The 15985-nt window shown below is 49.3% G+C and overlaps 1 protein-coding gene across 1 annotated transcript; it reads left to right on the top strand.

Moving 5' to 3' along the window:
• The first annotated feature begins 207 nt into the window (after positions 1 to 207).
• DUSP5 (dual specificity phosphatase 5) lies at positions 208 to 13741 on the top strand. Its single transcript, XM_063102901.1, is given in 6 exon segments — positions 208 to 601; positions 5250 to 5398; positions 9127 to 9346; positions 12243 to 12463; positions 12466 to 12594; positions 12596 to 13741. Coding segments are annotated over 6 exon segments (1158 nt in total). The 5' UTR covers positions 208 to 222; the 3' UTR covers positions 12656 to 13741.
• Positions 13742 to 15985: the final 2244 nt, after the last annotated feature.

Raw genomic sequence — 15985 nt, forward strand, 5'->3', positions numbered from 1 at the left:
AAACGCTGCGCTGCCGGCGGAATCCCCGGCTTCTGGGGCGGCGAGTGGCCCGGGTGGGTGCCGAGCGTGCGGGGCGGGAAAGGAGAGTTGAGCGGCGGCTCCGGCGCCGGGCTCCGTCGGCCAGCGGCAGCCCCGGCCCCCCGTGCCTCGCCCGCGAGCACCCTGGCCGTGGGCACCTGCGGGGCGCTCGGCGCGGGGCCGCAGGGCGGCGGCGGCGGTGGCATGAAGGTCACGTCGCTCGACGGGCGCCAGCTGCGCAAGATGCTCCGCAAGGAGGCGGCGGCGCGCTGCGTGGTGCTCGACTGCCGGCCCTACCTGGCTTTCGCCGCCTCGAGCGTGCGCGGCTCGCTCAACGTCAACCTCAACTCGGTGGTGCTGCGGCGGGCCCGGGGCGGCGCGGTGTCGGCGCGCTACGTGCTGCCCGACGAGGCGGCGCGCGCGCGGCTGCTGCAGGAGGGCGGCGGCGGCGTGGCGGCCGTGGTCGTGCTAGACCAGGGCAGTCGCCACTGGCAGAAGCTGCGCGAGGAGAGCGCTGCGCGCGTCGTGCTCACTTCGCTGCTCGCCTGCCTGCCCGCCGGCCCTCGGGTCTACTTCCTCAAAGGTGAGCGCGTCGGGGCCTTCGGTCCCCTGCCACCTTCCCCTCTCCCGGAGCCCTGGACTCCCGGGCCCCGGGCCCCCTCCCTAGGTCCCCCGCGGGACGTCCTTCTGCACCCTGGCACCGGGAAAGTCACCACTTGTCCACTGGCCCTTCAGGTGCGCTTGGAGGGCAGTCCAAATGTCAGCGCTTGGCGCGTCCCCACTCCACGCCCGTATTCCTCGAAAGAGCCTGGCAGCCTGTCCGTCCGTCTGGCTGGGTGGGGGTTGGTTATGCTGCGAGAGTTGCTGCTGCTTAGCAGTTTGGGGGCCGTCGGCTCGTGCTGGGCGTTTGCAGACGCGGGCCTCGCCGCCTTCCCTGGGGACAGGGTTCGGAGCCTTCCCGAAAGGCAGATCTGGCGCGATCAGCAGGTCGCGACCCTCCCCCCGGATCGTGGCGCCGTGGTGTCCCCCTTCCTCCCGCCTAGCCAGTTACGAGACCGTAGGCTGTGTCTTCACCGACCCCTCTTGCCCCTTTGACCCTAGCGAGTCCCTCCCCTTCCATTCCATTTTATTGCTTTTTATTGTTTTCCTCCGGCCTCCTCTTCTCCCCTCCCAGGCCTTTCTCAAGCTCAACGTGGAGCTGACATTCTTCCCACCCTTTCCACCTCCTCCCTTCTTCGCCCCGGGATTATCCCCGGGAGCGATCCTGAGCCGAGCGGACTGCCCGCCAGGGCTGCCGGGAGCCAGGACCAAGGAGAGGAGCCGCGGGCGGCAGGGTGGTGTGGAGGGGACTCCGTGGCCTTTGATTTAAGACCTCCAGGAGCTGTGCGCCAGTCGTCTCGACAGGCCTGCCTATTTCACCTGCTGGGCAGATAACTTTGGCTTCCGGTGGTGGGTGTGTGATTGACTCTCATTCTAGAGCATTGATTTCTGGGTCACTTCCTATGACTGCTCCTGCCTTGTATTTGAGTCCGTTGTAACCTCAGATGTCATCCGGGGAGACCCGGCCCGGGCGCAGCGATGAGGGCTTAGCCCCAGCGGGCCCCCGAGGCCCTGCTAACCCTGGTACAGACCCTTTGGGATGTCACAGTGAGGTGGTTCAGAACTTGGGGGCAGTGAGCTGAGAGAGTTAGGACCCTGTTTTAAAGCCATACAATTTGGGGAATTTCACACACTGCTGGCCAGAAAGATTCCAGAGGCACGTGGGCAGCTGCCCTCCATTAGCACTTATGGGGACTGCCCCCTGTTGATTCCTGTTGGGAAGATAGCCGAGGTAGATGTCAATCTTCCTTGTCCCCGCAGCCCCAGCCCCCAGGGGAAGGAGGGATAGCCCCCTTCGAGCTGGGGGGAAGTTTCATACGTGGCTCCTGATTTCTTTCTCTTCCTGATGTGGTTTTTGTCTCCTGCTCTAAGCAATGAGTACAGGAAAAGCTTCCGCCTCCCCAGTAGCATGAAAGATATGTTCCAGGAAACACCTCCTGCTCCTACCTCTGCTCCTCACCCCTCTCTAAGGGAGCCATGCTGGCAGTTTAGAAGTTATTGCCACAGGAAATAGGCAGCTCTGGAGACTCCCATCTCAGGAAAATTATGTTTAAAATGCTTTGTTAAAATGAAGGGAGCACATACACTGGTAAAAATTTGAACAGGACAAAGGCTGTACAACGAAAAGTGGGTCTTCAGCACACCCTAGAGCTCAGTTTCACTCTCCAGTGATGGCCACCAACTGTTGTTCATCGTTAGGTAATTTTCCGCAAGTATCTTTGAACAAATAGCCTAATTTTTGTGTATTCGCTGTTCCTGCCTTTCACCCAGCTAGATCTTGGAGATTTGTCCCTATCAGAACATACATGTCCCTTTCACTTGTTTAACCCTCCCCTGGTGATGGCTATCAGGCTGCCGTTGGAAGCAGTGCTGTTGAGGGTATCCTCGTCCACATGGTCTTGCATGTGCCTGTCAGTCTTTCAGTAAAATCATGAAAATCGCCAGGTCAAAAGTTAAGTGCATTTTAAATTTCAGTTGAAATTGTTTTTTACTTACCCTTGTCACACTACTAAGCTTTAAATTGTCGCCAGAGAAAATTTTCATTTCCTTACCTAACTCATGTCCAGAAAGAAATGAGTTCAGGTCCACCCACCCCCGACTCTGGTGGCTGGCCCTACAGGAATCCAAACCTGTGACCTTGGTGTTATAAAGCGGCACTCTAACCAACTGAGCTAACCAGCCAGCTCTGAGTTCAGGTTTTAATCTAGCAGCATGTCAGATCTTGGGGGGCAATTCCATTTATACTTTCCATAATCCCTCTTCCCCCCCAAAAACCTGTAAAATGAGATGATGATGACCAAATCGCCGGGTCAGTGCGTGTTTAAATATAGTGTCTGGGCATTGTGTCCGTTCCCCTGGCAATGTGGTGGTGATTGAAAGCAGAGTCACTCTGAAGACTGAGGCAGCCGGAAGAATTGCCTCAGCTCTTACAGTTCAAGTGAGGCACCAGAGAGGAATGTTCTGTCTCTCCACAGCTCTGTTGGGAGTAGGTGAAAGACAGACCATCTAATCTGGGAGACTCCTCCTGACCTCAGCTTGAAGAGGCAGGGTTCTGTTTATCTGTCCCTCAGCTACCGTGAGATTCTTTGTCTGTCCGCCTTATTTTGTCAACGGGCAGGCAGGATTCAACCCATGCTGCACCTCCTGTCCGTCCTCCTCATAGCTAACTCTTGTGATCTATTTAAAGCCAAGAAATGAGGTAGCCTAAAGGCTTCTCCCCCACGATTCTCATCCTGAAGTTTGGGAGGGCCTCGGCCACTCTTACTCCAAATTCTCATCCAAAATCACTCAGTTCGGCTCTTGGAATCCAAAATGTTGAGGCCCACGCAGGGGTGCAGTCAGGTGGCTTACTGACCAGGGACACCTCTTCTGAGGAAGCTGTGTGTGTCTGTAAGGCTGTGGCATTCCCTCTGCCACCTAGAGAGGAAGAAGGCCAGGGGTTACAGGGGCAGGGATGGATGAAGTCACCAACACTTCCATCCCCCTCCAGCATGGCCTCCTGGCATCATGATGGGGAACAGGGTCATTGTAGAGGACCAGAAGCTCATCCGGGGAGGTGCAACAGGCTATTTGCTGAAGTGACCACAGGGGAGATTTGGATGTACTAAATGGGGGCAGGGTGGTTGCAGTGAGCTGAGAGGAAGCAGTAATGGCAAGATGACTCATTCTAGGAATTGGCTGCAGCTTCTGGGAGGGAGCAGGAGGCTGCCATGGAATCCATTAACCATTTGTCTACTGCAGGGATTTTAAAAAGCCAGCATGCCCTCCACGGGAGACTATCACAACACCAAAAGACAGAATCAAAAATGGGAGCTTTGGAGAAAATACGTGGTCTCAGAATGCGTATTTAATTGTTGATTTGACACCTAGTGAATTCTCTGGGCCAGAAAAAGACAGAAGTTGGTTTTCTGGAGGCTCTAGGAAAGCCTTAGGTTGTTCTGAGTTGGAAGCAAAGTGTTTCTTTCCTCAAGCAAGCCTGGCCTGCTTACCTACAGGCCTTGGCATTCTGAGGGTTCTGAGGCCAGTTTGTCGTTTGGTTCTTCCCCACTGAGTGTAATGGGCCCAATAAGGTTTATTTATATAAGCAAGTTTCTGTGACTTGGTCAGAGAATAGTTTTTACTTCAAGAGATCCATTTGGAGAAGTTTAAATGTAACACTAAGGATTCTTATACATGCCATAGTTGACTTGTTAATTTGGGGGTGTTTGCGGGTGGGGGAAGGTCAGAAGTGGATGATAAGAAAAAGATAAAAAAGGTCAGTGGTTATCAAGAGGACAGAGACCATTTTTACTTATGGGGGCTGAGAATTAAGTTCATAAGTCCTCATTCCTCCAGTTTGGTTTGGTAGGTAATTAACTAGATTGATGGCTCTAAATTGAACGTACAGAAAGGATTATCAGCAGTGTGCTTGGCACCTTGGGAGTGAGAAGGGGCAAGGCTATTTCACTGCCCAGATTGAAACCTCATATTAGCCCCATTTCCTTATGAATGGAGGGGGTACTGTCTGTAATCCTACTTAGAGCAGATGGGCTGTGGAAGAAACCAGTGTAGGAGATTTCTCACAAATTAATGAAATTTTGTGGAGCTGATAACACCAAGGTCAAGGGTTCAGATCTCCATACCGGCCAGCCAAAACAAAACAAAAACAATTGAAATTTTGCATAATCACACCTTCTTTTTAGATAAAGAGAGAAAATAGTTTTTGTTTTCTGGAGGGATTTGGTTAATATTTGCCAGATGCCAGCTATTTCCTTTCACAGTTTAAGCTGCTTTTGATAGACCCAAAAAGTTAATCGTTGCCTCTCTGAACTGTAACTTTTTAGGGTTAAGGGTGTGTGTGTGTAGAGCCTGTTTCTAGTCTAAATCTGTTAATTGATTTTTCTCTCTCTCTTTTTTTTTTTTTGGCAGCTGGCCAGTACAGGGATCTGAACCATTGACCCTAGTGTTACAAGGTGGCGCTCTAACCAACTGAGCAATCAGCCTGCTGGTTTTTTTCAACTTTTTATATGACCAGAATCTAATATTTTTTACTATTCCACACTCAAGTGTATTGATTAATTATGGGTATTTCCTGAGAGCCTAAGGAATCAAGGCTTACATCCATCTTAACTTTTTTTTGTTTGTTTTTTTAGGGGGATATGAGACCTTCTACTCGGAGTATCCAGAGTGTTGTGTGGATGTCAAACCCATTTCACAAGAGAAGATCGAAAGTGAGAGAGCCCTCATCAGCCAGTGTGGAAAGCCAGTGCTAAACATCAGCTACCGGCCAGCTTATGATCAGGTATGTGGTGTAGAGGAGTTATCCCGAGTGGTACCCCAGGCTCCTGTCTCCCTTCCTTCCTTGGCACCCTGACTGTTCCTCTCCCTGCTCAGCAACAGAGGTTAGTTCTTTTGTGGATCAGGGTGTTGGCAGAATCCTCTAGCTTTAGAGAGTCTCTGTGGCTTGCCAGTGTGAGTTTCCATCCAAGAGTCAATGGGCATCCTTCCAGCAAATAAGCTGGCAAGAGCACATGAACCACAGGGTGCTTGACAGCTTCTGGAGAAAAGAGGAAGTGGAAGATTCATTACCATTAAGTGGCTTGGGAGGTTCAGAGAAGCTTCCAGATACTGGTTTGGTTTCTCTGAAGACATTTCAGAGCTGACTTTTAGGCTTTCTCTGTTCCTTGTAATTGTTCGTGCTCTGCAGTTTCTGCAAACCAACCCAGTACCTGTCATGCTGTGTCTTGGTGTTTTTCGCTGTAACAGGGCAGAGGAGTAAGAGTGAGGGATGAGCGTTATAGAGAAACTACTGTTTGAATGGTGAATGGCTAAGCAGGCTCCTGTAAGGGTTTCTGATGCTTATAATTCCATAAATTCTGAAACCAGAGGAGATCAAGAGACACTAGAGGGCTCATGTTTCTATGAATGTGTAGGATTTTTTTTTTTTTTTCTTTAAGAACATCGTGCTTTGTGATAACTTGTTGAATGGAAAATAAACTAGAAAGCTCTGGTCAGAGGGTTACCTAGCACGATACAGGAAGATGAGGAGAAGGCAGGTGAGAATCCAAATCTGGCAAAAAACAAAGATCAAAACCAATCTTCCCATTTTACAAAGGGGAAAATGTTTGTAGCTAGTGAGATGAGTGATTTGCAGACTCCCATGGCTGGTTCATGGCAGCACCAGGCTCAGAACCCTCTTCTCTTAATTACCTGTTCTGGTTCTGTTCAGACCTTGTTCTGTTTTCCACATGCCCACTAATGTAGACCCCAGATTTGGTGGGAGGAGCTCTTCATAATTTTCCCATAAACTAAGAGCATATCGAAATTATAGGAAGGAAGATTTCTAGATGCTGCCTAAAATGCCAGCTCCCTGCCATGAGCAGAACCCCGCTCCTGGGGATACATTTCAGAGTAAAGCCAGGTGACCTTTTCTGGAATGGGATCCTTGGTCAAGAAGCCTGTTAGCTTGGCCAGGTGCCAGGGTTATGATTTTGTTTGTTTTCCTTTATTAATAATCCTCACAATGGATGATGAACCCTTGGCTCTCAAGCTGTGGGCATTTGGCCTAGCCAGGTTTCTATTTTTGTTTGTTGTTTGGGTTGTGTTTTTTCTCCTGTTTCTCAGAAAGTGAAAGAGAAATAAGAATTGGCAGAGTGTTGCAAAAGCTCAGCAGACCTTTGACCAAGTGAGGGGCGTGGAGGCCCTGATGTGTCTTCAAGATTACTCTGGGAAACCCCCGAGTGCTGCTTCTTAGAAACAAACGCTTCTGCATTGAGAAAATGCAGGCGAGGTTGTGTTAACCTTTGGGGTTTCTGAAGACCTCAGGCTCTTGAGTCTAAACAGAAGATTCAAAAAGGGAAAGAAATGTAATTTCAGGGGTGGGCAGGACTGAGCTCTAGAGGAAATTGGTTAGGATCCCGGGCCTGGTATGTCAGCGTTTTCCAGGCAATCAGGAGAGGGAGAGATCTTGAGTCAACTGTCCAGCTTATTGGTGCCCATTGGTGGGGACTCACAGCTGGTCAGTGGCTGGGTGAAACTGGACTTGGTTTTATGACCCCTTTCCAAAGAACTTTCCACCAACTTTGCTGTCTCCTAGTTCCTAATCAGTAGGGAGCTGGGCCCAGGGAGTGGGTCCAGCTCAGGCCAGCACCAGACCTGCTAGGATTCACTGGTCTCAGTATCTGCCCTGTTTCTTTCCCAAGGAGAGAATCCATGTTCTGTTTGTTTATTCTTCAGCCTCGAATGATAATGGTAGCTATATAATGTGCCAGGTTTTAATGTACCTGTTATCCCATTTACACTTTACCAATTATCCTGAGAGAATAGGTATTCTTATTCCCAGTTTACAGATAAAGGTTCAGAGGTTAAAGAAGATGACCAAGATCATCTTAGCTAGTAAGCGTGGAGCTGGGACTTGACCGAGAGCTGTTCTGTCTGATGCCCAAGGCCAGGTTCTTAACCACTGCACTGCCACTGGGAAGTCTGTTCTGTATATGTGGAAGCTGAGGGAGTTGTCAGGGAGGAGATGCAAGTGGACATTTTACTTCTAGAGGAAGAGAGGAAGGAAGGGAATTTTTTCCTTCTTGTCTTTACCTAAAATACTGATCATACTGATCACTATCGAAATGGAGTCAAACAAGGCCTTGCAGCTCTTGCTGAGCAGTCAGATTTGAGTTTCGGTGCCAGCTGTACCACTGACTAGCTCTGACTTGGGCAAGTTATTTAATCATTCTAAGCCTCAAGTTGCCCATCTGTAAAATGGCAATAATGTTACCTACCCCACAGATTTGTTGTGAAATTGGTACGATGTAGATACATCTAAAGTGTTAAGCCAAGAGGCCAGCCGTAGTAGGTGCTAACAAAAATACTGGTGGTGATTATTATTTTACCTTACATAAAATCCTCATAACTGTCTTCCAAGTGGCCTAACCGGCCTTTGCTTAAACACTTGACTTCTCAGGAGAGAAAAAGCAAACACCAGGTGAGGGGTGAATTCAGAATTGTCTGCTGCTGGCCCTTGTCACATGCCCCTTTCCCTGTTACGGATCTGGCAAGGAGTTTCCATTCTACTCTTATTTCAGGTCAGGAAATGGAAACACGGGAAGCGGATGGATGGTATGGGAAAGGCTCCCAAAGTCACAGCCACTGTCCCCCAGCCCAGTGTTTCCCTCTAAATCTGTAGGGCCTCCCATTGTTCCAACTTTGAACCCTGTAAATGCTGCGACTGCCGGAGTCTGACTAGCTGGTGGTTCTTTTTATTTGCCTCAGGGTAGATGGTCTCTGGTTCTCCCTTAATCTGGATCCTTCTTAACTAGAAACCTGGTGTGTGGGTGGCTTCCCAAAAGGGTAGCATCTCTCACTAACACTCTGTCAATGCTACACCTTGTGTGAAGAAGGTCAGGGTGGGGGAAGCCCCTCTGCTCATGGCCTAACAACTTTTCTTAGTATAAAGATTCTGGGTAGGTAATGGTTATTTTCGATCCTATGAAGCATACTTTTTGGAGGAGGGGCAGGAAGCACATTTTAACATCTCTGAAATCTGGATGTATCTGTGGGGCAATAGTGTCTTAGGTTTGATTAAATACACTATTGTAAAGGAGGGGAGCTCACCTTGTTGAAGAAACCAAGGTTGCCCCAAGGTTAAAGGACTGGCCCTGGTACTCTCGGGGCAGCTTAAACTTGAACACAGGCCGTTCCTTGCTTCCCATCACATCACTCTGCTTCTCCTTGTTAGCACAGGAAGGCTGCCAGCATTTCCTACCTCCTCGATATGTGCAAAAAAATGAAACCCTTTGCTGTGTGGGTTTTGCCGTCACTGAGTCACAAGACAGTCATGTAGGGTAGAAAGTTTGCCAGGATGGAGGCGCCACCCACACTGTTGGCTGAGCTGCCCTGGCTCTGAACTCTACCTGGCAACCGGAAAGGGAACCTCCCACTGTAAGAAACAAATAGGTCAGGTTGTTTTCTTCCCCTCTCCCAAATGAGCCACCTAATCCACTATTTCCTGGTTATGCTTTGCCTCTGCTCCAGGGCGGCCCAGTTGAAATCCTTCCCTTCCTCTATCTTGGAAGTGCCTACCACGCATCAGAGTGCGAGTTCCTCGCCAACCTGCACATCACAGCCCTGCTGAATGTCTCCCGGCGGACCTCTGAGGCCTGCACGAGCCTTCTACACTACAAGTGGATCCCTGTGGAAGACAGCCACACGGCTGACATTAGCTCCCACTTTCAAGAAGCAATAGACTTCATTGGTAGGTTCAGTGGTCCCCTGCTCAGTTTTTTCGAAGCCCCGTTGGGGCATATGGTCTAGGCTTTTGATGTCCTGATGGGGGATACCTTCACTGAAAGAAAAGTGTCTTGTGTAGGCAACCACTGAGACCTGGAGCCAAGAATGGATGCAGCCACTGAAAAAGCAGAGGGGAGGATTTGAGTTGCTATTAATAGGAGCTTGAATTTGCAAGATAAATGAATTAATATAATTTTATGGCAGTATTCACTGCTGCTCTTGTTACTGTTTCTAGCTGGGTGAGAGCAGGGTGCATCTATGCGTAATGCTGTATATGAGGAAGGCAGGCGGAGGAGCCTCCCTAACTATGCTGCTACGTAGGTTGGGATTTTTTTTTTTTCTCTCTTTTTTGTGACCAGCCTCGCTCAGCCAGTGAGCGTGCACCGGCCATCCCTATATAGGATCCAAACCTGCGGCGGGAGCGCTGCTGTGCTCCCAGCGTTGCACTCTCCCGAGTGCGCCACGGGGTCGGCCCAGGTCGGGATATTTTTAAAAGCAAACAGAGGATAGACAGAGGAGTACTTACACACGGAGCCCCAAGGGCCCAGCAGCTTTCTATAGTTTTGGCAAATGGCTGTGGGGGCAATTCGTTTTGCATTCTCAGCTAATTTTGGATTAAAGATGACACTTATGCTCCATGCTTTATGCACAAAAATGTTGGCATCTTTTGCATCCTTTCTGTGGTCCTGTGAGGCAGTTATTTATTTACTACGTTGTACAGGCCTGAAGACAGAGGCATTGGCCTCTCGCTCCTCTGCCTGGTGTGTTGCCCAGATTGTTCTCCCATTTGACATCTCTTTCCTCCATCCTTCTCCCTCCAGTGCTGGCCTGACACTCTCAAGCACCACTCCCCCACCTTGTGGTTGTCCCTCCCTTTTCTTTAACATGCATAGTTGTTGAAACTGAGGCGTGATTTTCCTGTATCCTGTTCTAAGGGATGTTGCAGGGGAAAAGGCGGATGTTAGACACAGCAATAATTACTAAGTGCAGGTAGCAATTAAAGGGCCCCCCTTCAGCCATGTGGTGGGCCCTCTGCTCACCAGACACAATTTCTGCTCCATAGAAAACCCTAACGAGAAACTCAGCAGAGGCAAAAGGCCGAGACTGTCCTGCTTATCCCCTGAGCCTCTGGGCTGAGATGATTCCTTTGGAGTTTGAGAGGCAGCGAAAATGATGGGTTCAGGGTGGGAACCCCTTGACTTGTTTTCCTCGTCCCAATGTCTTGCCCTTCTCAGCCTGTTGCTCAGTTACCTAGATAGCTACTTAATGAGGTCACGGAGCCACCCCCATCCAGTTCTCAGCACCCTCCCTTCCTGTGTGTGTATTGTGCCTGTGTTTGTGTAATCGCACAAACCCACAGCATTTCGAAAGTATAGGGTGCTTTTCCCAGACTCCTTGCCTTGCTAATGGAAGAAGACACTCGGCCTCTGCAGTGGGCTGTGTGCTGAAAAATGCACTGACCCCTTCTGAGGGAAGAGGGTCACATGGAAGGCAAGCCCAGAAGTACAGAGGGGGTTCCAGAAGCAACGCACCCTAGGCCCTTTGCATTTGTGGATGTGGCACTGGCCAGTTAAAAGCTAGAGTATAAAGGAGGCCAATGGAGGAACAAAGGAAAATAGGAGTCACGACACTGTAATCCTAGGGACTTAGGGTCTCCCCTTTGAAGTAATTTACAGGGAATCTTTTGGTTTTTGTTTGTCTGTTTCAAGTCAGACTGAATTGGGGGCATCTCTAATGAGCTTCCCTTGGAGGCCTTTGGGGTTTCCGTTCAGATGGGGAAACCCTAGGGTTCCTCCTTAATGCCTGAGAGATTTTATCTTTTAGATCTTGCAGATTCATTTCTTGAACTTGGCCCAGGGTGGAGCATGGTAAGGGGGCTGACTTTTTTTTTTCTGGCCCTTCAAAATCTTAAATGTGTTTGCACATTGTATTCTTACATGGTGCCAACTATATCTAACTTCCTGTGATGTAATTGTTTCCTCACTAGCAAGAGAGGGAATCGGAAAGACTGTATTTTTGGTGGTTTTGATTTGATGTATATATATATATGTTTAACCTTTTACCCCTTCCCATTTTTAACAGTGGTAGCCCTGTTTTATAGGGAGGGGTAGAGCAGGAAAGGAGGGCACCCTCCCCCACCTTTGTCTTATTGAGCTGAAGAGGGCTAACTGATGGTGGTGGCTTTAGAGCAGTGACTCCCATTGTTGGGCAAGGTGGAATTTGCAAAAGCCATTTATATCCTCCGTCTAGTAAGCGTCACTTAGCTGGGGCTATAATTAGTGGCTGTGTGCTATTGTATGTTTGGTGGTAAGAATCCTGGGAGCTGAGCCAAGTATCCCACCCTGGCATGGCAAGACAGGGTGTCTGGGGATCCTGGAAGGCTTCTACTACAATGGAAGCTAGGTCATCACCATTAGAATCAGACATGGGGAGGGAAGAATTGCTTCTTTAAGTCAGTCTTTGAGCCTGGGATGCTCTCCTCTTGAAAATGTGCATATCCATTAAAAATTTGCATACTATTTCAAGAATTTTTCAATGGCCTCTTGAAATCCATTGGTGGAACCCAAGTTAAGATGGCATCCCCAGGGATGGAATCTTCCAGGTCTAGTGCCTCCATTGGCAGAATCAGTGCAAGTACCCTGGAGAACCAGGAAGCAGCTGTGAGGATTATAAAGGTCCTACAAGGGATAGACATTGGTGGGACCCCAAAAGCTCTGTCCTCACCAGTGGGGATTAAAGACTGGCAGAGTCTTGAGCAGTCATGATTTGATAAGTAGGTCACTTCAGTATTGAATTCTTGTGCTCCGGCACTACCTTTAGATTCTAGTCCTGACTCATTCCCACTTTTTTCTTCCTTTCAGACTGTGTCAGGGAAAAGGGAGGCAAAGTCCTGGTGCACTGTGAGGCTGGGATCTCGCGCTCGCCCACTATCTGCATGGCTTACCTCATGAAGACCAAGCAGTTCCGCCTGAAAGAGGCCTTCGATTACATTAAGCAGAGGAGGAGCATGGTCTCACCCAACTTTGGCTTCATGGGCCAGCTCCTGCAGTACGAATCTGAGATCCTGCCTTCCACACCCAACGCCCCCATCCTCCCTCCTGCCAAGGGGAGGCAGCAGGCTCTTCATTTATAGACCATTTGCAGACACTGAGCCCTGGCGTGCAGGGTGTCTACTGCACATTCCCTACCTCTGTGCTGGCGCCAGTGCCCCCCCCACCACTTGATGGTCTCAGAGCTCTGCAGGAGCCCTGTGGCCACAGCCACATCTTACTAAAACCGGGATGGGGGAACCAGCCAGCCCTAAGAGCAACTGTGATTTTGTTTTTTAAACTCGTGGACATTTCATACCTGTGCAATACTGAAGACCTCACTCTGTCACACTGCCCCTGTGAGATAGTGAGTGGGCACCAGGCTTGCAAATGAACTTCAGACTGACCTTGGGGATAGATTCTTGGCATGGAAGGAAGGCCAAGCCATTACGAGAGCACAGCGTGTGCTGACTACTGTACTTCCAGACCCCCTGCCCTCTCGGGACTGCCCAGTCCTTACACCTCAAATTTAGCCTTTTCATTTCAAACGTAAGGCAATAAATACCTGCAGCAACATGGGAGAAAGAAGTTGCTGAATCAGGAGAAAAGGCAGTTATGAAGTCAATTCATTTTGAAGGAAGCACAATTTCCACCTTATTTTCTGAACTTTGGCAGTTTCAATGTCTGTCTCTGTTGCTTCAGGGCATAAGCTGATCACTGTCTAGTCAGGAAAGTAACCCTACTAGGTTTGTAGGGACATGATGTATATGCCAGTGTGAAGCCTGAAATGTTTTTGAGATTCCCTCTTGGGTCCAATGGAGGCAGTTGGTTGAAGAAGTAGCAAGACATTGACTCCTCTGGGTTTCTTTTTCACTGTGGGTTCTTCCCTGACCTTGGACTTTGGCATGATTCTTATACATACTTGAACCAGTCTTGTTGCACCTTTCCTCAACACAACTCTTGTGTCATTTGAAAAGAGTTTTTCAGACCATAGACCAAAAATCACCCCTTTGAGGTGGTGGCCATGGGTGCCAGGGGAAAGAGGGTACCTGCTGTGTGTTCTGGGTCAGTGGCATTGAAAAGTCATTTCCTCAGCTTGCAGTCCTTCCATGTGCTCCTGTCCGGTCTCTTGTGACACTTGTTTTCCTCCCTGCCCCTGGGGGTTGTCTTCAAGCTATTGACTTCTGGGATTTGCAGATTTTGCATTGTGGTACTACTTTTTTGTCTGTAGGTTATTCCTCCAGGGGAAAAGGCAATAATTTCCTAAAACCCATGTGAATGTGAAGAAAAGCAGTATGTTACTGGTTGTTGTCGTCATTGTTGTTTTTTATGGTGCAAAATAAAAACAGTAAAAGGAAAAAGCACTTCGTCATGTTGTTGGGTGAATTGGGGGGAACGTGGCCTCCTTCACTGGTTTATTTCCAGATGAACAACAGGGCAATGGTGGCAGATGTGCAGCTTTAAGCGTGAGGCTGTGCATCTGCTCACGAATTTGATCTTGACAATGCAGAATGTTGCTTTCCAGCTGAGGGGCTTCCCTAAGCTAACTTGCAAGGGAAGTTTAGGCACAGACCTCATGGGGAGGTGGTCAGAGTATCTGCCCTCTCTCTGCCCCTCACTCCCATCACCCCAGGCAAAAAGTTCGACGTGAACCTCAAATTTCTTACCTATGAAATGAGTGAATTGAGTTTGATGATCCTGAAAGTCCCGTAAGGCACAAGGCCCTTGATTCTAGCAGACCTGAGTGCCATGCTGTGGCCAGCCTCCCCCTTCAGTGGCTGGCACATAGCAGACTCCATGGATAAGCAGCCAAGGGATGGAGAAGTGAACTAGGTGAAGATTAACCTTAAGTGCCTGCCTACCTTATTTTACCCTTGCATCTAATTCTTCCAGATAATTCCCTCAGGAGTTCCTAGGTAAATCCCTCAGTGAGTGGATTTAAATCCAAAGCTGGATCGACTTGCCTTCTGAGTAACTTCCTCTGCATTGGTGGGGGAATGAAGGAACAGTATCGACTTCCCACAGCTGGCTCTGCCTCTGCTCCAGCCTGACTCGTGGGGTCTGTTTCCTAACCTGAGGGAAAAGGGAACTGGTGAGAATTTGTCACCCCAGCCAGCTGATAACTAACACGAGGATTCCAACTACACCCCTCAATTCTGGAGGGCTCAAAGTGGCCTCCAGCTCCCCCAGCACACTCTGTCAGCAGATAGCAAGATGGCAGAGCCCAGGGTGGCCCAGCTCTCTACACATCTTGCCTCAAAGGCTTTGCTTCCCCAATTCACCCTCCACAGGTTACTTGGAAAGTCCAAAGATGGAAAGGCCACCCAAACCAGGGAGGCCCAATTTTCTTCAGCTTGCTCTCCTCAACTGCATAATCCAAGCAGGGCTTCCATGGTGAAGTGCACTGGGCAGCAGTGAGAAGTCCTGGGTCTAGCCCTCACCCTGCCCCTGCCTCCAGTGCTTTTCACCAGACCTCGGGGCTTGGCCTAGCTGGTCCCTGGTCCCTCTTGATTTCAAATCTTTGAGCCTCTGATGAGCCTTTGTGTATGTTACAGAAGCCTGCCCATTGTATGGTCCTGTCCAGGTGGTCAATGGCTGGAAGGGTCTCAAGCAAGGAGAGCCAGGGAGTAGGAAGCTGGGTGCCGGCTGGGGTGATGCGCTAAGCTGCATCCCACGTGCTGACATTTGTTTTACTGCATTACCATCTTTTCTCTGAAGGGTGAGTAAGTCCCCTCAATCAGGCACATGAGGGTTGCTCATGAGCGGGTGAGTCACTGGAGGGTGAGCCAAGTGAAGCCCACAGCTGGGATGGCTCTAGAACTTTCACTCCACTTGATAATCTCTTCATTAATTACACCTCTATTTCTGCCAAGACCAACTTGGCTCCCAGTGCCAGGTGGGGAATTCAAGCTGGTGACATTCAGTTCCTACATCCCCTGGGTTTTGAGAGACACCTCCTTATTCTCAAGCATCATCTCAGGTAAAGATGTGTCTGGGAGAATAGAGATGTTAATTCTCTCCTATTCTATTTCCCAGCTGCATCTGTGGGTGAGCCCCTCAGGTCCACCCTGGCTTCTGAGCTGGGCCTGAGGCGGGCAGGAGATGTATGAGCAGCTCCATCCAGTAACAGTGTCCTGGCAGGAGCCCAGCGTCCCCCTGGGTCTCTTGTGTGAAGACTCCAGGAAAAAGCCTCCCCAATTTCAATACCCTGAACAGCTGTACCTCTCTGAGTTGCTGGTGGTTTACCCTCTGAACACCATAAAGTCTATGATTGCCCCTGTTGCCTTGCTCAGGCTACTAGGCAGCTCAGAACTAAAATTTAGTTCCCACCTCTGGCAGTGTTGTTGGAATTTATGGCATGTATTTTTGGTATTGACTACCCTGTTTCTGTTAAAATTTCCCAACTTTATTTTTCTTTTACTTCCATTTCCTCAGAACTTAAAAAAGGACAACAAACCCTTTAAGCCCTATTTAAACATATGACGATGCATTTATGGAATGGAGCGAGGCATAAATGCACATAGAGAGAAGCCTGTGCACCCTCGGTGTTGCTCTTCTCTGTCTCTGAAGGATTT

Source organism: Cynocephalus volans, chromosome 7 (genome assembly GCF_027409185.1).
Source record: "Cynocephalus volans isolate mCynVol1 chromosome 7, mCynVol1.pri, whole genome shotgun sequence".
NCBI classification, from domain to species: Eukaryota; Metazoa; Chordata; class Mammalia; order Dermoptera; family Cynocephalidae; genus Cynocephalus; species Cynocephalus volans.